At 36.8% G+C, this 17,555-nt stretch overlaps 1 protein-coding gene across 2 annotated transcripts in view; it reads left to right on the forward strand.

The window, feature by feature from the left end:
* Window positions 1-17,555, forward strand: part of lqf (epsin homolog lqf) — a 310,461-nt gene that overhangs the window by 207,334 nt on the left and 85,572 nt on the right. For both annotated transcript variants that reach the window (XM_090403527.1, XM_090403528.1), the window contains one exon: window positions 10,287-10,440. In XM_090403527.1, the coding sequence (XP_090259653.1) occupies window positions 10,287-10,440 (154 nt within the window). The remainder of the gene's footprint in view (window positions 1-10,286; window positions 10,441-17,555) is intronic.

Consider the following 17,555-nt stretch of genomic DNA (forward strand, 5'->3'; position numbering starts at 1 on the left):
TACATAGAGATAAGTACTCCACCCATCTTCCATTTATTTTTTCCTTATCAATGAGTATGTTTCCATCTTTGTCCTTGATGTTATTAGACTGTGTATATTTTGTTTTTCCATTAAATTCTTCCACTTTCAGGAATGGTTCTCTGGTTTTGTTCCTATTTTGTGATTCTTCTTTCTCAGTGCACTGCCTATTTATCTAGTTTTCTTTCAATCTTTTACATAACTGTTTGATTCTTTTATCCAAAGTTTTATATCTTAACCTTTCTTCTTCATTTGCTCCTCTTTTCCACATACTTCTTTCATCAATAAGGTTGATTACCTCTTAAATTATCCATGGTTTTTTCTTTCTTTCTTATTGTTTATTGATGTGTTTTTAGCAGATGTTATGATAGCTGTTTGTAGTCTGTTCCACTGAGAGGGTTCATTTTCGTTTTGCAACTGTGCAGACAGCAGTTCTGAAATATTTTCATTAAATTTTGATTTTATTATCAGATTTTGTACCATTTGCAGATCCTTTTTGGGGGTTGATTTCTTTTAAATATTATTATTTTTAGACGAATAGTCATCTTCATCACCAGTCTATGATCAGATCCGAGGTCAGCACTTGGCATCACCTTTGAGTTCCGTATTCCATTGAAGTAACATTTACTGACCACAATATAGTCTAATTGATGATCGTGATGACTCATGTATTGTGCTGTTGGTTTTTACTTAAAAATAAGTGTTAGTTATGATGAGACTGTGCTCTTTACAGAAATCAATCAGCTTTTGTCCTCTCTCATTCTGAATTCCAAGTCCAAATGGACCCACGTGTGTAGAGTTTCTCTCTGATCCAACTTTTGTGTTCCACTCACCCATAGCACAAATAACTCGATCTTTCTTGCCTCCGACTTCCTTTTTACACCATTCTATTTCATCATACATGATATTATTATTATTACCCCAAGACCTCATGGAGTCAGACTCATCTGGAGGTCCTTTTATCACACATACAGCTCATCATACCATGTCTTAAACCACTCAAGCTTCTTGCAGACACCACACTCTCGGGAAAGGCATTGCAATCATTTACAACTCTGCATGAAAAAAATCTGCCTCTCATTCCCCTACTCACACCCTCTTTATACAGTTTTCAGAGATGACCTCTGGTTCTTCCCAGATCTCCCACTATTTTCTGTAGAACTTCTCCAGCATTGATCCTATAACAACCCCTTACCAACCAACTTGTAGGTCTCTATCATATCCCCTCTTCCTCCTGTCCACCAGACTCTGCAAATTGCATCTCCTCAATCTTTCCTCATACTCGACATTCCAGAGGTCAGAAACTACCTTAGTCAGTCGCCTTTGGACCCTTTCCAATATCTCTTCATCCTTCTGAAAACCAGGTGACCAAATCTGGGCACAATAGTCCATGTGTGGCCTAATCAAAGCCTTTTACAATGGAACAAGAATCTCCCTACTTCTACACGTCAGTGTCCTCCGCATCATTCCCAGAAGCCTTTGTGTTGTCTTCACAATTTTGGCTATGTCTCCCTTAAATTTCAGATCCTTATCCACTATCACCCCCCAAATCTCTTATTTCCTTCACTTCCAACAGTATATCCTCACCAAGCATAAATTCTGCATCCCATCTTTGTTTTCCAAATTTTAAAACCTTACATTTTGCAACATTGAACTCACATCCCCATTTCTGTACCCAATCACTCAATTTATTCAAGTCTTCTTGGAAGGCAACAACATCTTCACTACTCTTCATGGTTCGTCCCAACTTTGCATCATCGGCAAAGACCTGAATATCTCCTTCCAAATCTTCACCAATATTATTAATATACACGTTAAATAGTAATGGCCCCAAAACTGACCCCTGAGGCACTCCACTAGTGACTTTCCTTTTCCTGGATATCGCTCTCCCATACACAACTTGTTGATACCTATCAGATAGCCAGTCTCCAATCCAATGCACTAATCTAATATCCAACCCCATCTGCTCCAGTTTGACTGTCAACTTATCATGAGGTACTCTATCAAAAGCCTTTGCGAAATCCAAGTATATCACTGTGTATCCTTCTCCTCTGTCCAAGGAAGCAGTCACTTTATTGTAATAAGTAAGTAGATTACTAAAACATAATCTCCCTTTAGCAAATCCATGCTGACCATCAAAGATAATACCATTGTTGTCAACCCAACTCTGGATCCTAGTTCTCACAAGCTTCTCCAGCAACTTAATCACAACACCTGACACAGATAAACCTGTAGTTTGATGCTTGAGTTCGATCACCTCCTTTATGAAGTGAGACAATCTTGCCCTCCTACTCCTTATGAACTTGACCAAGTGCAAGACTCGTATTCAAAAAATATGTCAAAGCAGGTGTCAACTCCCTGGCACATCCCTTCAAAATATGTGGTGATATATTATCAAGTCCCACAGCCTTATTAACATTAGTTTACTCAACTCCTCATACACCTCTTTCCCACTTACAATCAGTCTCTCCTCCCCATCATCATTTGCTCTCAATCTCTTCATGAAGTCACATTCACAAGATTGAAAGACCTTTATGAATTGCTCATTAAGTATCTCCACCACACATTCCGCAACAGCTGTCTTTATACCATTTCCTCCAATCAATATCATCCTTCCATAATCATTCTTTCTTTTGCTGGCTACATGTCGAAAGAACTCCTTAGGATTCTTTTTGGCTTCATTAGCTAACTGCTGTTCATACCTCTCTTTAGCTACTCTCACCAACCAAGTCACTCTCCTTGCCTGGTCTTTGTAGAACTCATGAAATTGGTTACTTCCACTTCTCTTATGCTGCCTCCACAATGCCCTTTTTCTCTGTATCGCATGCTTAATCTCTTTATTCATCCATCTCACACCTACCTTATTTATCCTTCTCACCCTTGAAATACATTTCGACATTGCATCTACTAGATAGTTTTTGAAAATCCCCCAAGCTGCGTTGATCTCTTTTCCAGTTAACTCCTCATTCCATGCTAAACCGCAAGCTGTCTTCTGAGCTCTTCATAATCACCTCCCCTTGTAGTTCCACATATACCCTTTTCTCACAGAGGTCCTCACAATACTGGCAATCGCTCAGGTAATCACCTCATGGTCACTCTCACCAATTAGTGAATGATTTGACACCTCATTTATAATTACATCCTCTGATGAGATGACCAAATCCAAGACCTTCAATCCTCGTGTGCTCTCTGTCACATACTGTCTGAGGTAGTTATCCTTCAAAAACTCAAGAAACTCATTTTCTTTACATCACACTGGAATGATGAGATAGCAACTTCCAGTTGCTATCTCATCATTCCATTCTACATTGCCATAATTAAAATCGCCCATAATGATGATCCTTTTCTTATTTGCTTGGCTAATTTGATTATACATTTCATTATCACCACCATCCACATTACCCGGTGTATAACAGCATCCAACCAAGTATGTGATTCCATTCACCTCTATCTCACACCATACTGCCTCAAAACCACTGGCACTATTTCCCTCTTGCATCTCTACTTTGTATGGACATAACTCTTTCTCTGTCATCAGTAGCACTTCCCCTCCCTTTTTACCCCTTCCATCCTCACGAAACACATCATACCCTTCCATCTCTATTCCAGTCAGGATGTTGTCCTCATCAAACCATGTCTCATTTATTCCGACAATCTTTGGGTGAACAGACGCAATTAGTGCAACCATTTCATCTGCCTTGTTTCTTATACTTCTAGCATTTGTATACAAACACAACAGCTCATTTCTTTATCTACAGCTAGCTCTACTGATACCACTCACTCGATGTGATCTCTCCATGCTCGACTGGGGCCATTTCCTTTTCTGCTTATTCATTTTAGAACCCTTTTCAATTTCTACTTTTTCCTCTTGATCCCATGTAATCCCATTCCTTTCCTGCCTACACATGCTCACCTCCTCTTGGAGCATTCACCTTTCTCATGCTGTGTACCCCTGTCCACCCTGAGCCTCTCCGTTTCTCTGCTCCTCTTGCACACCCATTCTCTAATTTTCTATACTCATACCACTCGCTTCCCCATTCGTAACCACCTCTTCAATCTTCTTGTCTTAGTCTCCCGCTCTTCCACATCACTTCCCACTCGATCTGATTCATTCTCTCTATTCACTTCTCTACCTTCCAGCAGCAGTCTCTCCAAGCGACTCACACCGTAACCACTCAAATGCAGTCCATCGCTCCTATACAGCTCACTTCGTCCCTCAAACTCATTCCACACATTAACAAACTGTACTCTCGTCTCCTCACACATTTCAGCCAGCATATCATTCATAATTCTTGCTCTCTGCCTCATCTCACCACAGTCATACCTAGGCAACATGCTGACTGCTGTTCCTTTCACACTATTCTCTTTTATCCTTCTAAGGATTCTCTTGATATCCATTCTGACGTGCTCTTTATCCTCTGTCAAATCATTCGTACCTATTAAAACCATCAACTCTTTTGCTCGCTCCCTCCTCATATCCAATTCCTCGATCACTCTACTCATATTACCGCATGGAAAACATACCTTGTGCATCCTGTCATCCAGCACACCTTTAATAACGGAGTCGCCATACAACGCCACTCTCTCATCTTTCGTTAACTCTTTCATACCATCATGATTTGTTTTAATAATTTTTACCCGAATTTTCTTAATTTCATTCCTCATCCATTTCATCTCTTGCCTCGTCCAATCCAATTCAACTTCTGAATATCGCGTCACATTCTCTCTATCATTCAATCTTTCTAATTTTCTAACTCTCGACACCCTCTTCTCACTTTCACTCTCATTCATCCTTCTGTGTTTCAGTACTTTCAGTCCAACATGCGTCCCACTTTCGCTATCATTCATTCTTTCGATTCCTGCATCACACGATTTCCGGTTTCATTTGTTCTCTCAATTTCATTTCCTTCCGTCACTCTCACCTCACTTTCGTCCTTTTTAACATTCGTTATGGTTTTCAAATCACTCGTTTTCTTTTTTACTGATTTTTTAACATTTTTTCGCCTCTCTTTCACCTTCTCTTTCAAATGTGCACTCATTTTTCCCGCGACATTCTCTCTACTAACACTTTCTGTCATCAATTTCATATTAGCATTCATCAATTCCTCGTTCAGGTTACACTTTACACACACCCTCCTTCCATCCGCCCTAAACATCCACAAATCATTTATGTAATCGAAAGAATACATATAACACACCTCACACTTAACGAAATGACTGAAGTCTACGTTAAAGTCATGGAATGATAAAGCTGCCGCCATGTTCCTCTGCCAGTTACTACTCTAAGGTCTAATAACGAATTCATAATTAAGTTTAGGCAAAAAAAAAAAAATCCCCACACTATTAATACTGGTAGCACACAACTTTTACAGCAACTCTTATTCAAACAAATATTCATTTATACTTAATTATTCCAAGAATAACTTATTTCACTCTGGAGCTCTTCTTACATATGTCCGCCATGCTTGACTCTTGAACGCCCTTTATCTATTTCTGCTTCCTCATTCTGTTCTGTAGGAGCATATACTGTATTTGAAAGATCAGCATATCTCTAGGTTTAGATTTCACTACAATTGCCATTACTCTATCTGATTTTTTGATTATATGAATAATGTTTTTATTAGTTTAATTCTCTACAATAAACGATACACTTCTTGATATTTCACCACCTGACATATATATTTTATATATCTTGCCATTTGGAAGCTTCGACTCAAAATCTGGTGATCCTTTCCAAAAGGTTTCACTTATTACTAGTATACTAATATTCAATCTCTCCATCTCTCTCATCATATTAGTCAATTTCCCGCATTTATTCAATCCTCTTACATTCCAAGTAGCAATATTCAAGCAATTTCTGAGTCGAATTTTTTTATAGCAGTCATGGACTGATGATACCACAGGTCCTACTATATCACCCTGATATCACTGTTCCAGACATATTGAGACTACTCAGGCTTTAATTCTTTTCTGTGTAGACATGATGCTTTACATAGCGGCATTTTTTATGGAATGGACTGCCAGAACCATCCAACCCCCAATATGAATGGAGGGCCGCAGCTGTCATTGGTTAGCGGGTCCCATGGACCTAGCCAATAGGCCTGCAAAGTAGTGCCACCGACCCCCCCCCCATCCATCACCGAGGGTATGCCCCCGATGCTCTGTGACAGCCCAGCAACAGGTCATTTTAGTCATTAAAAATGTCTAAATTTTGTTAGCATAATTAGCTTTGTTCACGAGTTAATTCATATTTCAAACTTCTGTATTTGCTAATGTGCAGTATAAAGTATCGATGTTATGGTGAACCTTATTTAAATTACACTTGATTGCACAGATTCTCTCTTAAAAGTGCATTGATGGATTTTTTGAATACATATTTTTAGATATAGAAGTGTAATTTGTTGCACAAACTTCGAAAAATCAGGAATAATCAACTTAAATCCTCTCATTAAAGTATGAAATTAAACTGTTTGTTTCTAGTATTTTTTCCTCTATCACAATAGCATCATCAGGACTGCACTATAAATTTACCTTGCATTGCAGGTATTGCAGTGAACGGATGCTGTCTGCTATGTATTTTTGGTTGGGTAAGAAGTTTTAAAATTCTCGGGAAGATTCATTCATCCATATTTGTTTAGTTTAGAGTGGTTTTATAAACAACTGCAGATTTTAGAAAAAAGTATGTTGTGTTTAAACTAATTATAATGAAGTATTATGGTAGATTTGATGAAAGACCATAACAAAGATAAATGAAATTAAACATTAGTTTAATGCTTCTGGTATTCTTCATTACCCCAGAGACATCGGGTATTGAGTATTTAGGTGTAAGTACTGATTGAAGCTCATTTTTAGTTTAATGGAATGAATGAATAGCTGTGTGGGTGAAAAAAGCATCTTGAGCAAAAGAATGCCTGGTTTTTTAGATGCTAAAAAAGGGATTGTTATGTTAATGCAAGTGTTAGTCTAAACAGATTTGATCCTGTGTGGTAATTTGTTTTACTGAAGGTAAGTATAGGTGAGCTGAATTCTCTTTAGCGAGAGAAAAAGGCAAGACTATTTTGGTGGCATTATAGGTGACCAGATTATTCTCATGGAGATCAATGTTTAATGCACTGGTTGAAGATGGTTTTGAAGTTTGGGATGTTTGAGCACTGTATGGTTCATCAATTGAGGAGGGTGAATTGATAGTACTGTCATCACGTTAAGCTATGAATAAGATTAGTGGTCATTGTGTGTTGGTCGTTTGGGAAATAGTAGAAGAGGATAGATGATAGAGCAGAGTCCCAAGGCACTTCAGTTTAAGCCATCCACAATGATACAGAGTGTGCGACTAGAGAGAAAAGCTGTTAATGACTTTCTCCATTATTTTTCAGAGAATTGAAGTAATGGTGATCTGTCAATAGTTCCGTGGTAGACTCCTCTCTCCCTTTCTCTTGGAATAGACTGGATACATGATTGCTTTCGTGCATTGGGATAAGTACCATCTAAGTGTAGAAGATGGTAAAGATGACACCACAGCAGGTTACTTTGGGATGACAGTTCTTAAGTACAATTGGAGAGTTACTATGACCAGAAGACTTTTTAGTGCCCAAGTTAAGTATTTTTGTGTTGTCTTTTTGTCAAAAAAAAACCACAGATGGCATACAGTGTTCATATTCTGGTATGATAGGGCAATTTGCTTTGGTCATCTATGCAGAAGTTTGAGGAAAAGAGTGATGCCAGGAGGTCAGCTTCACCTTTGGGTATTGAGACAGTTGTGACACCTGGATGAGAGAGGAGTGGAAGTGCAGATGAGCAGAAGTTGCATAGCTTCCATGTGGATAAGAGGCAAGTTTTCTGCTGTTGGACTTCATGAAATCAGATGTAGATTTGCTGATGATTGTTGTGTTTACTGTGTGCTTCTGAATAGGTTGAGTATGAAGCTGTAAGCCACCTGTGGTAGGGTGAGTTTTTTCTTCAACTGCTTTGGTACGCTTTCTGTTGAATCTTGGGTTGAAAGTGGACAAGAATTCAGGTTAGAATAGGGTATGAAGACCTTCATGACAATAATTTTTGAGGCTCACTCATGGAATAGGTGTTTGGTTCAGAAGAGTGGAAGAAATATTCTCATGGCATCCCATCCTGTGTCCCCAACCCTGATATTTTTCACAAAAAAAAAAAAGATAATACACAGGTGTGTGTACTGGTCAGTAACGAGTCAGGATGCTTTTTTGGTCAACTGCATGATTCCACTGCCATACACTCTGTCAGGATAAGTCTGAATAGAGGCAGGATCTGAGTAATGTTTTGTGGAAGGCACAGTCACGGCCACATTATAGCATGGAGAATGGTTATTCTCTGTATGGGTATCATGTGCAACAGTATCCTCTCTCACTGCATATCTCCATTCTGTCTTTCATTCCAACCTCAAATGAACCAGTAACGAAACATACAAATATTGACAATACAAATACAATCTTCCTAAAAAAAAAACCAGTACCAACAAATAAAAAAAAATAAAAGTGCAACATGAAAGTACATCATACAAATCATGCCAGAATTTTGCAAAAATAACACAGTTTGACATACACTTCACCAAAATCCATGGCATAAAAACACCAAATTAAATCACCAATTAGTCTTCCAGATTAGACTTGATACCTCTGACAGAAACCCATATTGCAGCCATAATGTTGAAATTTCAAACTTCACCCCATAGTATTTCTGAATCTGTGGTTCATGTAGCTCCCTTTGATCAAGTCTAAAATCATACGAAAAGCTTTTATCAGTATGGAGATCATCAGCCTACCTTTGTCATATTAACATTTCTTGAAACAGCAAATATTTGGAGTTTAATTTTTAATAGTTCAACTCTGGAATTGAGATAGGTTTGAAGGGTTGGTTAAATGTAAGTTTAAACAAAAAGTAAACCCAAAGTAAAAATTATATGAAAAAAAAAAAAGATTAAAGAAAATAATGAACATATTATTACAATAATACAATATAGCAAAGATTATAAGATGGGAATTAAAATAGCAAAGAATATAAAGGAAATCTAAAAGCAAAACTGGAATCTGAAATTAAGTAAAAACAGTATATTTTAAAAGACCTAAGAAATCTAAAAACATAATAAAATATAAATGTATACAATCTAAAATGATGCTACATCGACACACAAATGAGAGAATATTTACGAGGTGAGAGCATTTTGGCATGGCAGTCTTCAGAAAAGTGAAATATTAGTAATGTACACTATACTTTATCAAAGAGCTGTGATGTTTGACTTGTAGAAAGTTTTTTGTGTATATTTATATTATGGAACTGCCACATCTCAGATGATTTAGGGGTGATGGATGTTAACTGCATTGCAAATGTGTATTGCTATGGCCTCTGATATTCTTACTTTAATTTCGTTATGTAAATCAAGAATGCTCACTTTATTTGGGTGATATGGTGAAATTCGGCTAGTTCTGTGGATGCAGTTGTACTACTGAAATAATTTCGTAGCCACCTCCTGTTGCTATTGCAGTGAGCTCAAGTGTTGCAAGTATCTGCTTAAATAGGTGGAAGAAGAATTGGTACTATATAGAAACATTTTTAGAGCAATGAAAAAGCAAAAGTCACAGAAATTATGATGCATTTCCGTAAAGTTACACTGAGTGTGCCTGCTTCTCCTGCTTTCAATGCATCCAATGCATGAATTGTTATGCCTGTGTAAATAAATATGAATTTCTTTTTCACATTATCTTTTAATTTTTGATGTCTATTGTTAGTAATAACATCTAGTGTTTTGTATCATATAAGACAATATTGATGTAGGTACTGACAGATGATATTTGTAAGAATACAGTATAGTACATTCATTAAGAATACAGTATATAATACACATAACATACAAAATATGTGTTAATAGATTGTTTATGTTAGTGAGGCTTCCGGTCAACAGTAGGCTATTAGTAGTTTCGTTTTTTTTTCAACTGCATGTGTGTGTGGAGAGGAGGATCAGCACCTCTAACTCCCACGTTGTTCAAGGGTCAACAGTTTATTGAAAACAATACTAATAAGTTCTAAATAAAGTTCTTATTTTTCTCACTGTAAAAACACATTAATAATAATTTCTTCTGAAGCTTTCATTACATGGAAGTGAGCCGTTATGGAATTAAATATTAAAAAAAAATTAAAACATAATAAGTTTTTCTGTTTGTTTAGTGATTCAAATGCAGTTCTGCTATTTTGCTACTTTAATTTGCTATTAAGTATAATATGTAATGAGTTGTTCATTCCTGTAGTCAACAACTGAATGGGAATCTCCTCTGTCAAATCAGAATTCTGACACAGTTGATCCTTGGAATGTTCCTAATGCCAGTGTAGATGAAGATAGAGTCAGAAGTATCGCAGTTCCACCACCACCGCCGCCGCCACCACCGCCACCGCCCCAAATTGGTATGCAGTACATATTAATTCTTTTGTAGGATTAATTATATAGATAAATTAGATACAGTTTGAATACATTTCAGAATTTTCTGTTCTGTTTTTGGAGGAGGGATATTTGCTTTTACATTTAATAACCATATGAAAATGCATACTTAATTATTAGTAATATCAATTGCCATAGTTGATTATTCCTATAGAACTCAGAAGAGCCAGATGTGTGTTTTGAAAATGAAACACATTAGACACAATACTTTATTACAAATTAGCAAACAAATGTTTTACAACAAAGTTAACAGTAAGTACTCCATTTGTGGAACAAACAAGCAGTCAAAGAGAATTAGAATATGAGATAAATATAAATGGTAAAATTATTGTATTATAACCGAAGTGTTGCCTATTAGAAGGATCATATCAAATAGGTAATTGTTCATTTCTGATATTTACATAGGATGAGAATATCCCAAACTTTTGGAATAGAGAAGCAATCATTCAGATTTAAATTCAGACAGTGTAACAGGACCTTTGAACTTTGTTTCAAAAAGATTCATATTTAAAAATTGAGAAAGAACAGTAAAGAGCATTATTAGCATAAAATGTCTACATGACAGGATTATGGTGGTAAAATTGAAGGCTGAACTGGTGGACATAACAATAATGCAGGTATATATGCCAACCAGTGACCATTCAGATGAGGAAATAGAGGAAATGTACAAACAACTACAAGAACTAATTAAGAAAGAAAAAAGCAAAGACTATTTGATTGTAACTGGAGACTGGAATGGAGTTGTGGGAGAAGAGGATGGGAGTGGAATAGGAAGATACGGACTAGGTAATAGAAATGAGAGAGGGGGAAGGTTAGTGGAATTCTCTAAAGAAAATAAGCTAATAATTATGAATACTTGGTTTAAAAAATCTAAGAGAAGACTACACATGGAAAAAACCAGGAGATGCAAGAATAGTGTAAAAAATGCATGCAAGTATCCTGGAGCTTCTGACCATAACCTACTATTCATAGAAATAAATGTGAAACTAAAGAAGCTATGAAAAAAAGATAAAAAAGAAGATAAAGAAGCTATGAAAAGGAAAAAATGGAACTTGGAGAAATTAAAAAATACCAAGGAATTTGGAAATAGATTGGAGAAAGAATTAGTGGAAACAAGTTTTGTCAAAACTGAAGATCCAGAAAAGAAATGGGAACAAATTAAAGAGAAAATAAAGAAGATTGCAGAAGAAGAAATTGGATATGTAGGAGTTAAAAGAATAAAAAAATCTTGGATAACTAAGGAGATGATTTCTCTAATGGAAGAAAGAAGAAAATGGAAAAATCAAGACACCCCAGAAGGGAAAATACAATATAGAATCCTGAATGACAAATTGAGAAGGAGAGCAGAAAGAAGTAGAGAAGATTGACTTAAAAAACAATGTGACGAAATGGAAAATTATGAGAGGGAAGGTATGATCTTTTGTACGAAAAAGCAAGAACCATGAATCTCAAAAGAAATGGAATTCGAGCTGGAGGCATAGAAAATAAGAATGGGGAAAATCATAACTACAGATAAAATCCTAATGAGATGGAAAGAATACATTGAAGATCTACACTCACGAGCAGTTGAATTAGAGATACCTGCCATGTTGGCGAAATGGTGCTGTGGTCGCCCTGGCGAATGGAATAGTGACGGGGATGTTGTCAGACCTGACCATCTGAGTAATAGTCGAGCACAGAATGGGGAAGACTCGAGATGTCGCGAATTTGATCACGGCCAGATAGTCGGAGCCAGACGTATGGGGCACTTCTTCTCCAAAGTTGTGCAGCCACTGGACTTTTCACGGGCCACTGTGTCAAGAGTTTATCTTGAGTACATGGAATCGGGTAAACCCACAGCTGCCAGGGAAAACTGCCATGATGTACAACGTGTCGATGACAGGGGATGCCGTCGGCTAGCTCGGATGGTAACAGCGAATAGACGGGCCACAGTGCTGCAGATCACTCACCAATTCAATGCTGGACAACAATGACGTGTGAGCAGCCACACCATCCAGAACCATCTCCTCGCTATGGGGTACAGAAGCCACTGCCTGACTAGGGTACCTCTGCCCACCGCACATCACAAGTCAGAACGATTAGCATGGACGCAGGAACACCACCATTGGACCCTCGACACACAGAAAAAGGTCGCCTGGACTGATGAGTCGAGGTACATGCTGGTACACACCGAAGTCAGGGTATGAGTGCGGCGCCAAGCACATGAAGCAATGGATTCCTCGTGCCAGCAAGGCACAGTTCAAGCCGGTGGTGGTGGTGGTATTCTTGTATGGGGACTGTTTATGTGAGATGAAATGGGTCCCCTGGTACATCTACCATCGTCTCTCACCGGCGAACGATACAGGGACCTGCTATCAGATTGCATTTCTGCCCCTACAGCACCCTGCAGGTGACCTGTACCTGGAGCAAGACAATGCACTGGCCTAACGTTCCTGAATTGTGGCTGAGTGGGTGGATGAACACTCCATGGCTGGCCCCTGAGGTCCCCTGACCTCACTCCTATTGAACACATCTGGGATGCTGTTGAGAGAGATACACGTGCCCCAGACCCTGCTCTAACCAATATCCATGCATTGTGGGAGGCTGTGCAGCGGTCATGGATCAGTTTGGCTCCCCAACGCTTCCAATGCCTTGTGGAGTCCATGCCACTGCGCATCGCTGTCGTCATCAAGGCGAAAGGGGGTGCTACCTGCTACTAGGCAGGTATCTCTAATTCAACTGCTCATGAGTGTGATCTAGGTCCAGAGATTTTGAAGACAGAAGTAGAAATGGCCATTAAAGAACTAAAATGTGGAAAGGCAGAAGGAATAGATGAAATACCTGCAGAATTCTTGAAACAACTTCAGAAGAAAGGAACCAAAGAATTAACCAAAATAATTAATTTATAACAAAGGAAAATTACCAAAAGATTTTATGACCTTAATATTTATACTATACCAAAGAAAAGTAATGCACTGAACTGCAAGGATTTTAGAACAATAAGCCTCATTTCCCATACATCAAAAATACTTATGAGAATTTTAACACAGAGAATTCCATCTAAGGTGGAACAATTTCTTGGAGAAGATCAGTTTGGTTTCATCAAGGGTAGAGGATCAAGAGATGCAATTGGACTGTTAAGAATAATAAGTAAAAGAAGTCTGGAAGTGAATAAAGAAGTTAATATCTGTTATATCGATTTTGAAAAAGCTTTTGATTTTTTAAAAAGGGATAAGATGGTGGAAGTAACGGAAAAGATTGATATAGATTGGAAAAACAAAAGGCTAATTATTTCATTATACATGGGACAAACTGCCAAGGTGAGAGACATATATTGTACAACAGAACCAGGTATCATTGGATGAGGAGTAAGACAAGGCTGTTCTCTGTCACCTATTTTTTAACATATATTCCGAAGCAATGTTAAAAGAAGCACTGGAGAATTCAGAAGAAGGAATAAAGATTGGAGGTAGACAAATATTTGCAATACGATATGCAGATGACAAGACATTGTTATCAAATACTGAAACAGGACTACAACATCTGCTGAGCAGATTACTGGAGTCCTGTATCAATTGTGGAATGAAAATTAATGTAAGAAAAACAATGGTAATGAAAGTAGCAAGGAAAGAGGCAAATATGGATATCAGAATAAATGGGGAAAAACTGAATCAAGTAAAGACATTTAAATATCTAGGAAGTGTGATTAGCAGTGATGGAAGATGTAAAAGTGACATAAAAGCAAGAACAGCAATGGGAAGAGTTGCCTTTAATAGAATAGAAAATGGAATTTATTCAGAAGTAAAATTGGACAGAAACCTAAAGAAAAGACTTATAAAATGTTATGTGTAGAGTGTTGCCCTCTATGCAGCTGAAACTTGGACATTGAAGAAGGAAGAAATTAAGATTTCGGAAAACTTTGAGATGTGGATTTGGAGAAGGATGGAAAAAATCAAATGGACAGATAAAATAACTAATGAAGAGATCTTATAAAGAGTAGAAGAAGAAAGAAGTCTGTTAAAAAGGATAAAAAGAAGAAAGAAAAACTGGGTCGTACATATTCTGATATCCATATTTGCCTCTTTCCTTGCTACTTTCATTACCATTGTTTTTCTTAACAATGAAAAAGTAAGGAAAACAATGCTAGATGACATGCTAAATGGAGACAGGTACACAACCTTGAAAGAGAAGGCTCAGAACAGAGGAGAGTGGAAGGAAAGTTTTTGCTGCTAAGAGAATAACCTGCACATTTGCAGAATACTTATGAAGAGGAGATATTGAGAAAGCGAGTATCAATTCAGAGGATACTGTGTTATTCAAGACTTGACTTTTGAGGTTTAAGTTACTCAGTATAGTACTGATGTTCACTAATCTTTTTTTTTTTTTTTATACAGAACAACCTGTCTATCCAAAGCATGTTACATTATACTCAATGAATCTGGTAACACACCCACTGAAGACAGAGGCATAAGTTTGTCTTTTGTAGTTGGTAAAATATTTGAAATTCTGTTCATGGAAAATATGTTGGTATCAGATGAAACTTTAAGTATCAGCTGACGGGTTCCGAAATCGTGGAACTGTATGGAATTGGATCCCTGTATTCAGTTGTAGTATGCTTGTTGTTGAAATTTGAGTCTGTCATTTGTTGAATGTGATGAGGGTTGTAGATAAAGGATTGCATTAATGTTTTAGTTATGTGAAGATGAAAGAAGAACAACAACAACAAATATGAGGATGAAAGAAGAAGAACAAATTTTGTGTGCTTTGTTAATTAAGGATTTCACAATTGCAATTTTCTGGGAAGCATGGTGTGCAGAACTTTGATGTGTATATCTGCCAGCAGAAGTGGGTTTTTAATATACACTGGTTGAACAAGAAGCTGTTGATTTGATGTAGGAAAGTGGTTGGTTCATTTTTAGATTGAGGCCAAATGGCAAGTATAGTGTATTATCTACATAAGTGGACCAAAAAGAAAGGTTGAGAATGACTGATGAAGAATATAGTATCCTCTGGATTGGTTAAACCACTACTAGTTGTGATATGTTTACGAATAAATGGATGCAAAGTGCCCATTGAAATTAAAATAACATTTTGATACTGTAAAATTTCTGAAAAAATCATGATGCTCCTAAAACTGTTTAAAGTAGGAAAGAAAAAGCTAGGCTATTTATGGCACTGGAGCAGTCCTTTTGTAACAACTAGGCTTAACAGTTAAATTTAATGAGGTTTTTAGTCGGTGGATATTAATTTACATACCTGTGTAAAGATTTTGAAGGTAAAGATGGTAAAAACTTGACAAAGGCTTGATCAGAGCAGAGATGGTATGCAGTTAAAAGCAGTGAGCACAAGATAGCAACAACTAAGTGCAGCAAATATATTTAGTTAATTGAGAAACTTAAAAGCCAATAATGAAAAAAAAAAATAACAGAAAAGATGAGGTATGGCAATTGAGATTTGAAAAAGCCGGTTATGTATATAGTAAGCCAGCAACAAACAGTGTCAGGTTCTGATCATTTCATTAAATTACCATCATATGTGAAAAGCTGAAAACTACTGGGAGCTAACACTAGCCACATGGTTTTTTTGTAAAACATGTTAGAAGGTATTTGGGAATTGGGATGGTTTGATGATAGTACAGGGGAGTAATTTATTTTGTTTAATTGTCATGATGGAGACAGTAAAAGGATATTTTTGTGTTTATGGCAGACTGGGTGGTTCTTATTGCTAACAATTCAGAACAACATAATATGGATTCATTTTCTTGGAAATCGATAATGGTGACCTTTTTCTTTCTTCTTTAGATATTTCATCTCTATATACCAATATTGATATGCCCCAAACCCCCCACAATCATAATTTATTTTTTGATATGTATATTGATTCTGTAAAAGATCTATTTTCCTCTCATTACCTCCTTTATCCAGTGCCATTTCCACTTTACCTGTTTTTGAAATTGGTATATGTTTTTTGTTTCCAAAAAAGAAAAGTATGGAATACAGTTATGGATAAATTGGGTGTAATTTGTCTCTAAATAACAAATAGCAACTTCAAACCAAAATCTGTCACTTAAACAATCATCACTTAAAAAAAAACCCAGAAAACTTGCAGTAACTATTATTATGCATCACATCAAGAAATGGATTGGTTTCAGGGATGACAGCAGGATTCCTTTAGCAAGAAATCAGTGCCAAACAGAAATGTTTGCTACCTAAAATTTTCATCTTCAGTATAATAAATCATATTATAAGGTTATACGCTTTGGAATGAAACGATAAGATAATGTGTATCACATTTGATGGTTATGGATTGCAGGAATTGATGAAGCTAGGGGGATATAATGGTGGACAGAGTTGAAGTTCAGAAGGCATGTTGCAAAAGTCCTCAGTAACTCAAAGGAGTAATTTGAATTGTTGAAAAACACTAGCAAATAAAGATAAGGAGGTCATTATCTCCACAAGTCTATGACAGGCAGAAGAGGGCGGAGAGAAAGGGATGATAGAAACTGATATGTTACTAAAGAGGATTCAATAAGATTGACACAAGAAAATTTTTAATAGATGACAATATTTGCCAGCCTGGTTGGCCAAGTGGTTAGTGTACCTGCTCGCCAACCAACAGGTTGTGGGTTTGAATTCTGCTGCAGCCATAGATGTTTGTGATTGTCTTTAGGTGGGAGATAAATTTCAAGTGGCTTGAAAAAGTTTCATGTTTGGTCTCTAGAACAGGGGTTTTCCAGACTATGTAAAAATAAACAAAAAAAAATTGCAAAAAATAAAAAAATAAAATTGATAGAAATAGAAAAATGAATCCTTATCCCAACAGTACAAATGTGTTAATTACCTTTCAAGGGTGGGAATCACATAAATAAATACATAATATATATATAGATAGAGAACTTGGGATTACTCCTAGAATTTTGTGTAAGAGTGTGGTTAGTAGTCTACTTCACACACACACACACAGGGGTATGCGGACTAGATTTTTTTTTTTCGCTAGGATAGTATTAAATGAGTGGATGAATCTCCTGATTCCATGTTGCAAAACTCATATCTATATATAATAATAATAATAATAAAAAGTTTTCAAAAACTTAATTTGGAAA

The sequence above is a fragment of the Typopeltis vanoorti genome, chromosome 14 (assembly GCF_054136105.1).
Source record: "Typopeltis vanoorti isolate ZY-2024b chromosome 14, IOZ_Tvanoo_1.0, whole genome shotgun sequence".
NCBI classification, from domain to species: Eukaryota; Metazoa; Arthropoda; class Arachnida; order Uropygi; family Thelyphonidae; genus Typopeltis; species Typopeltis vanoorti.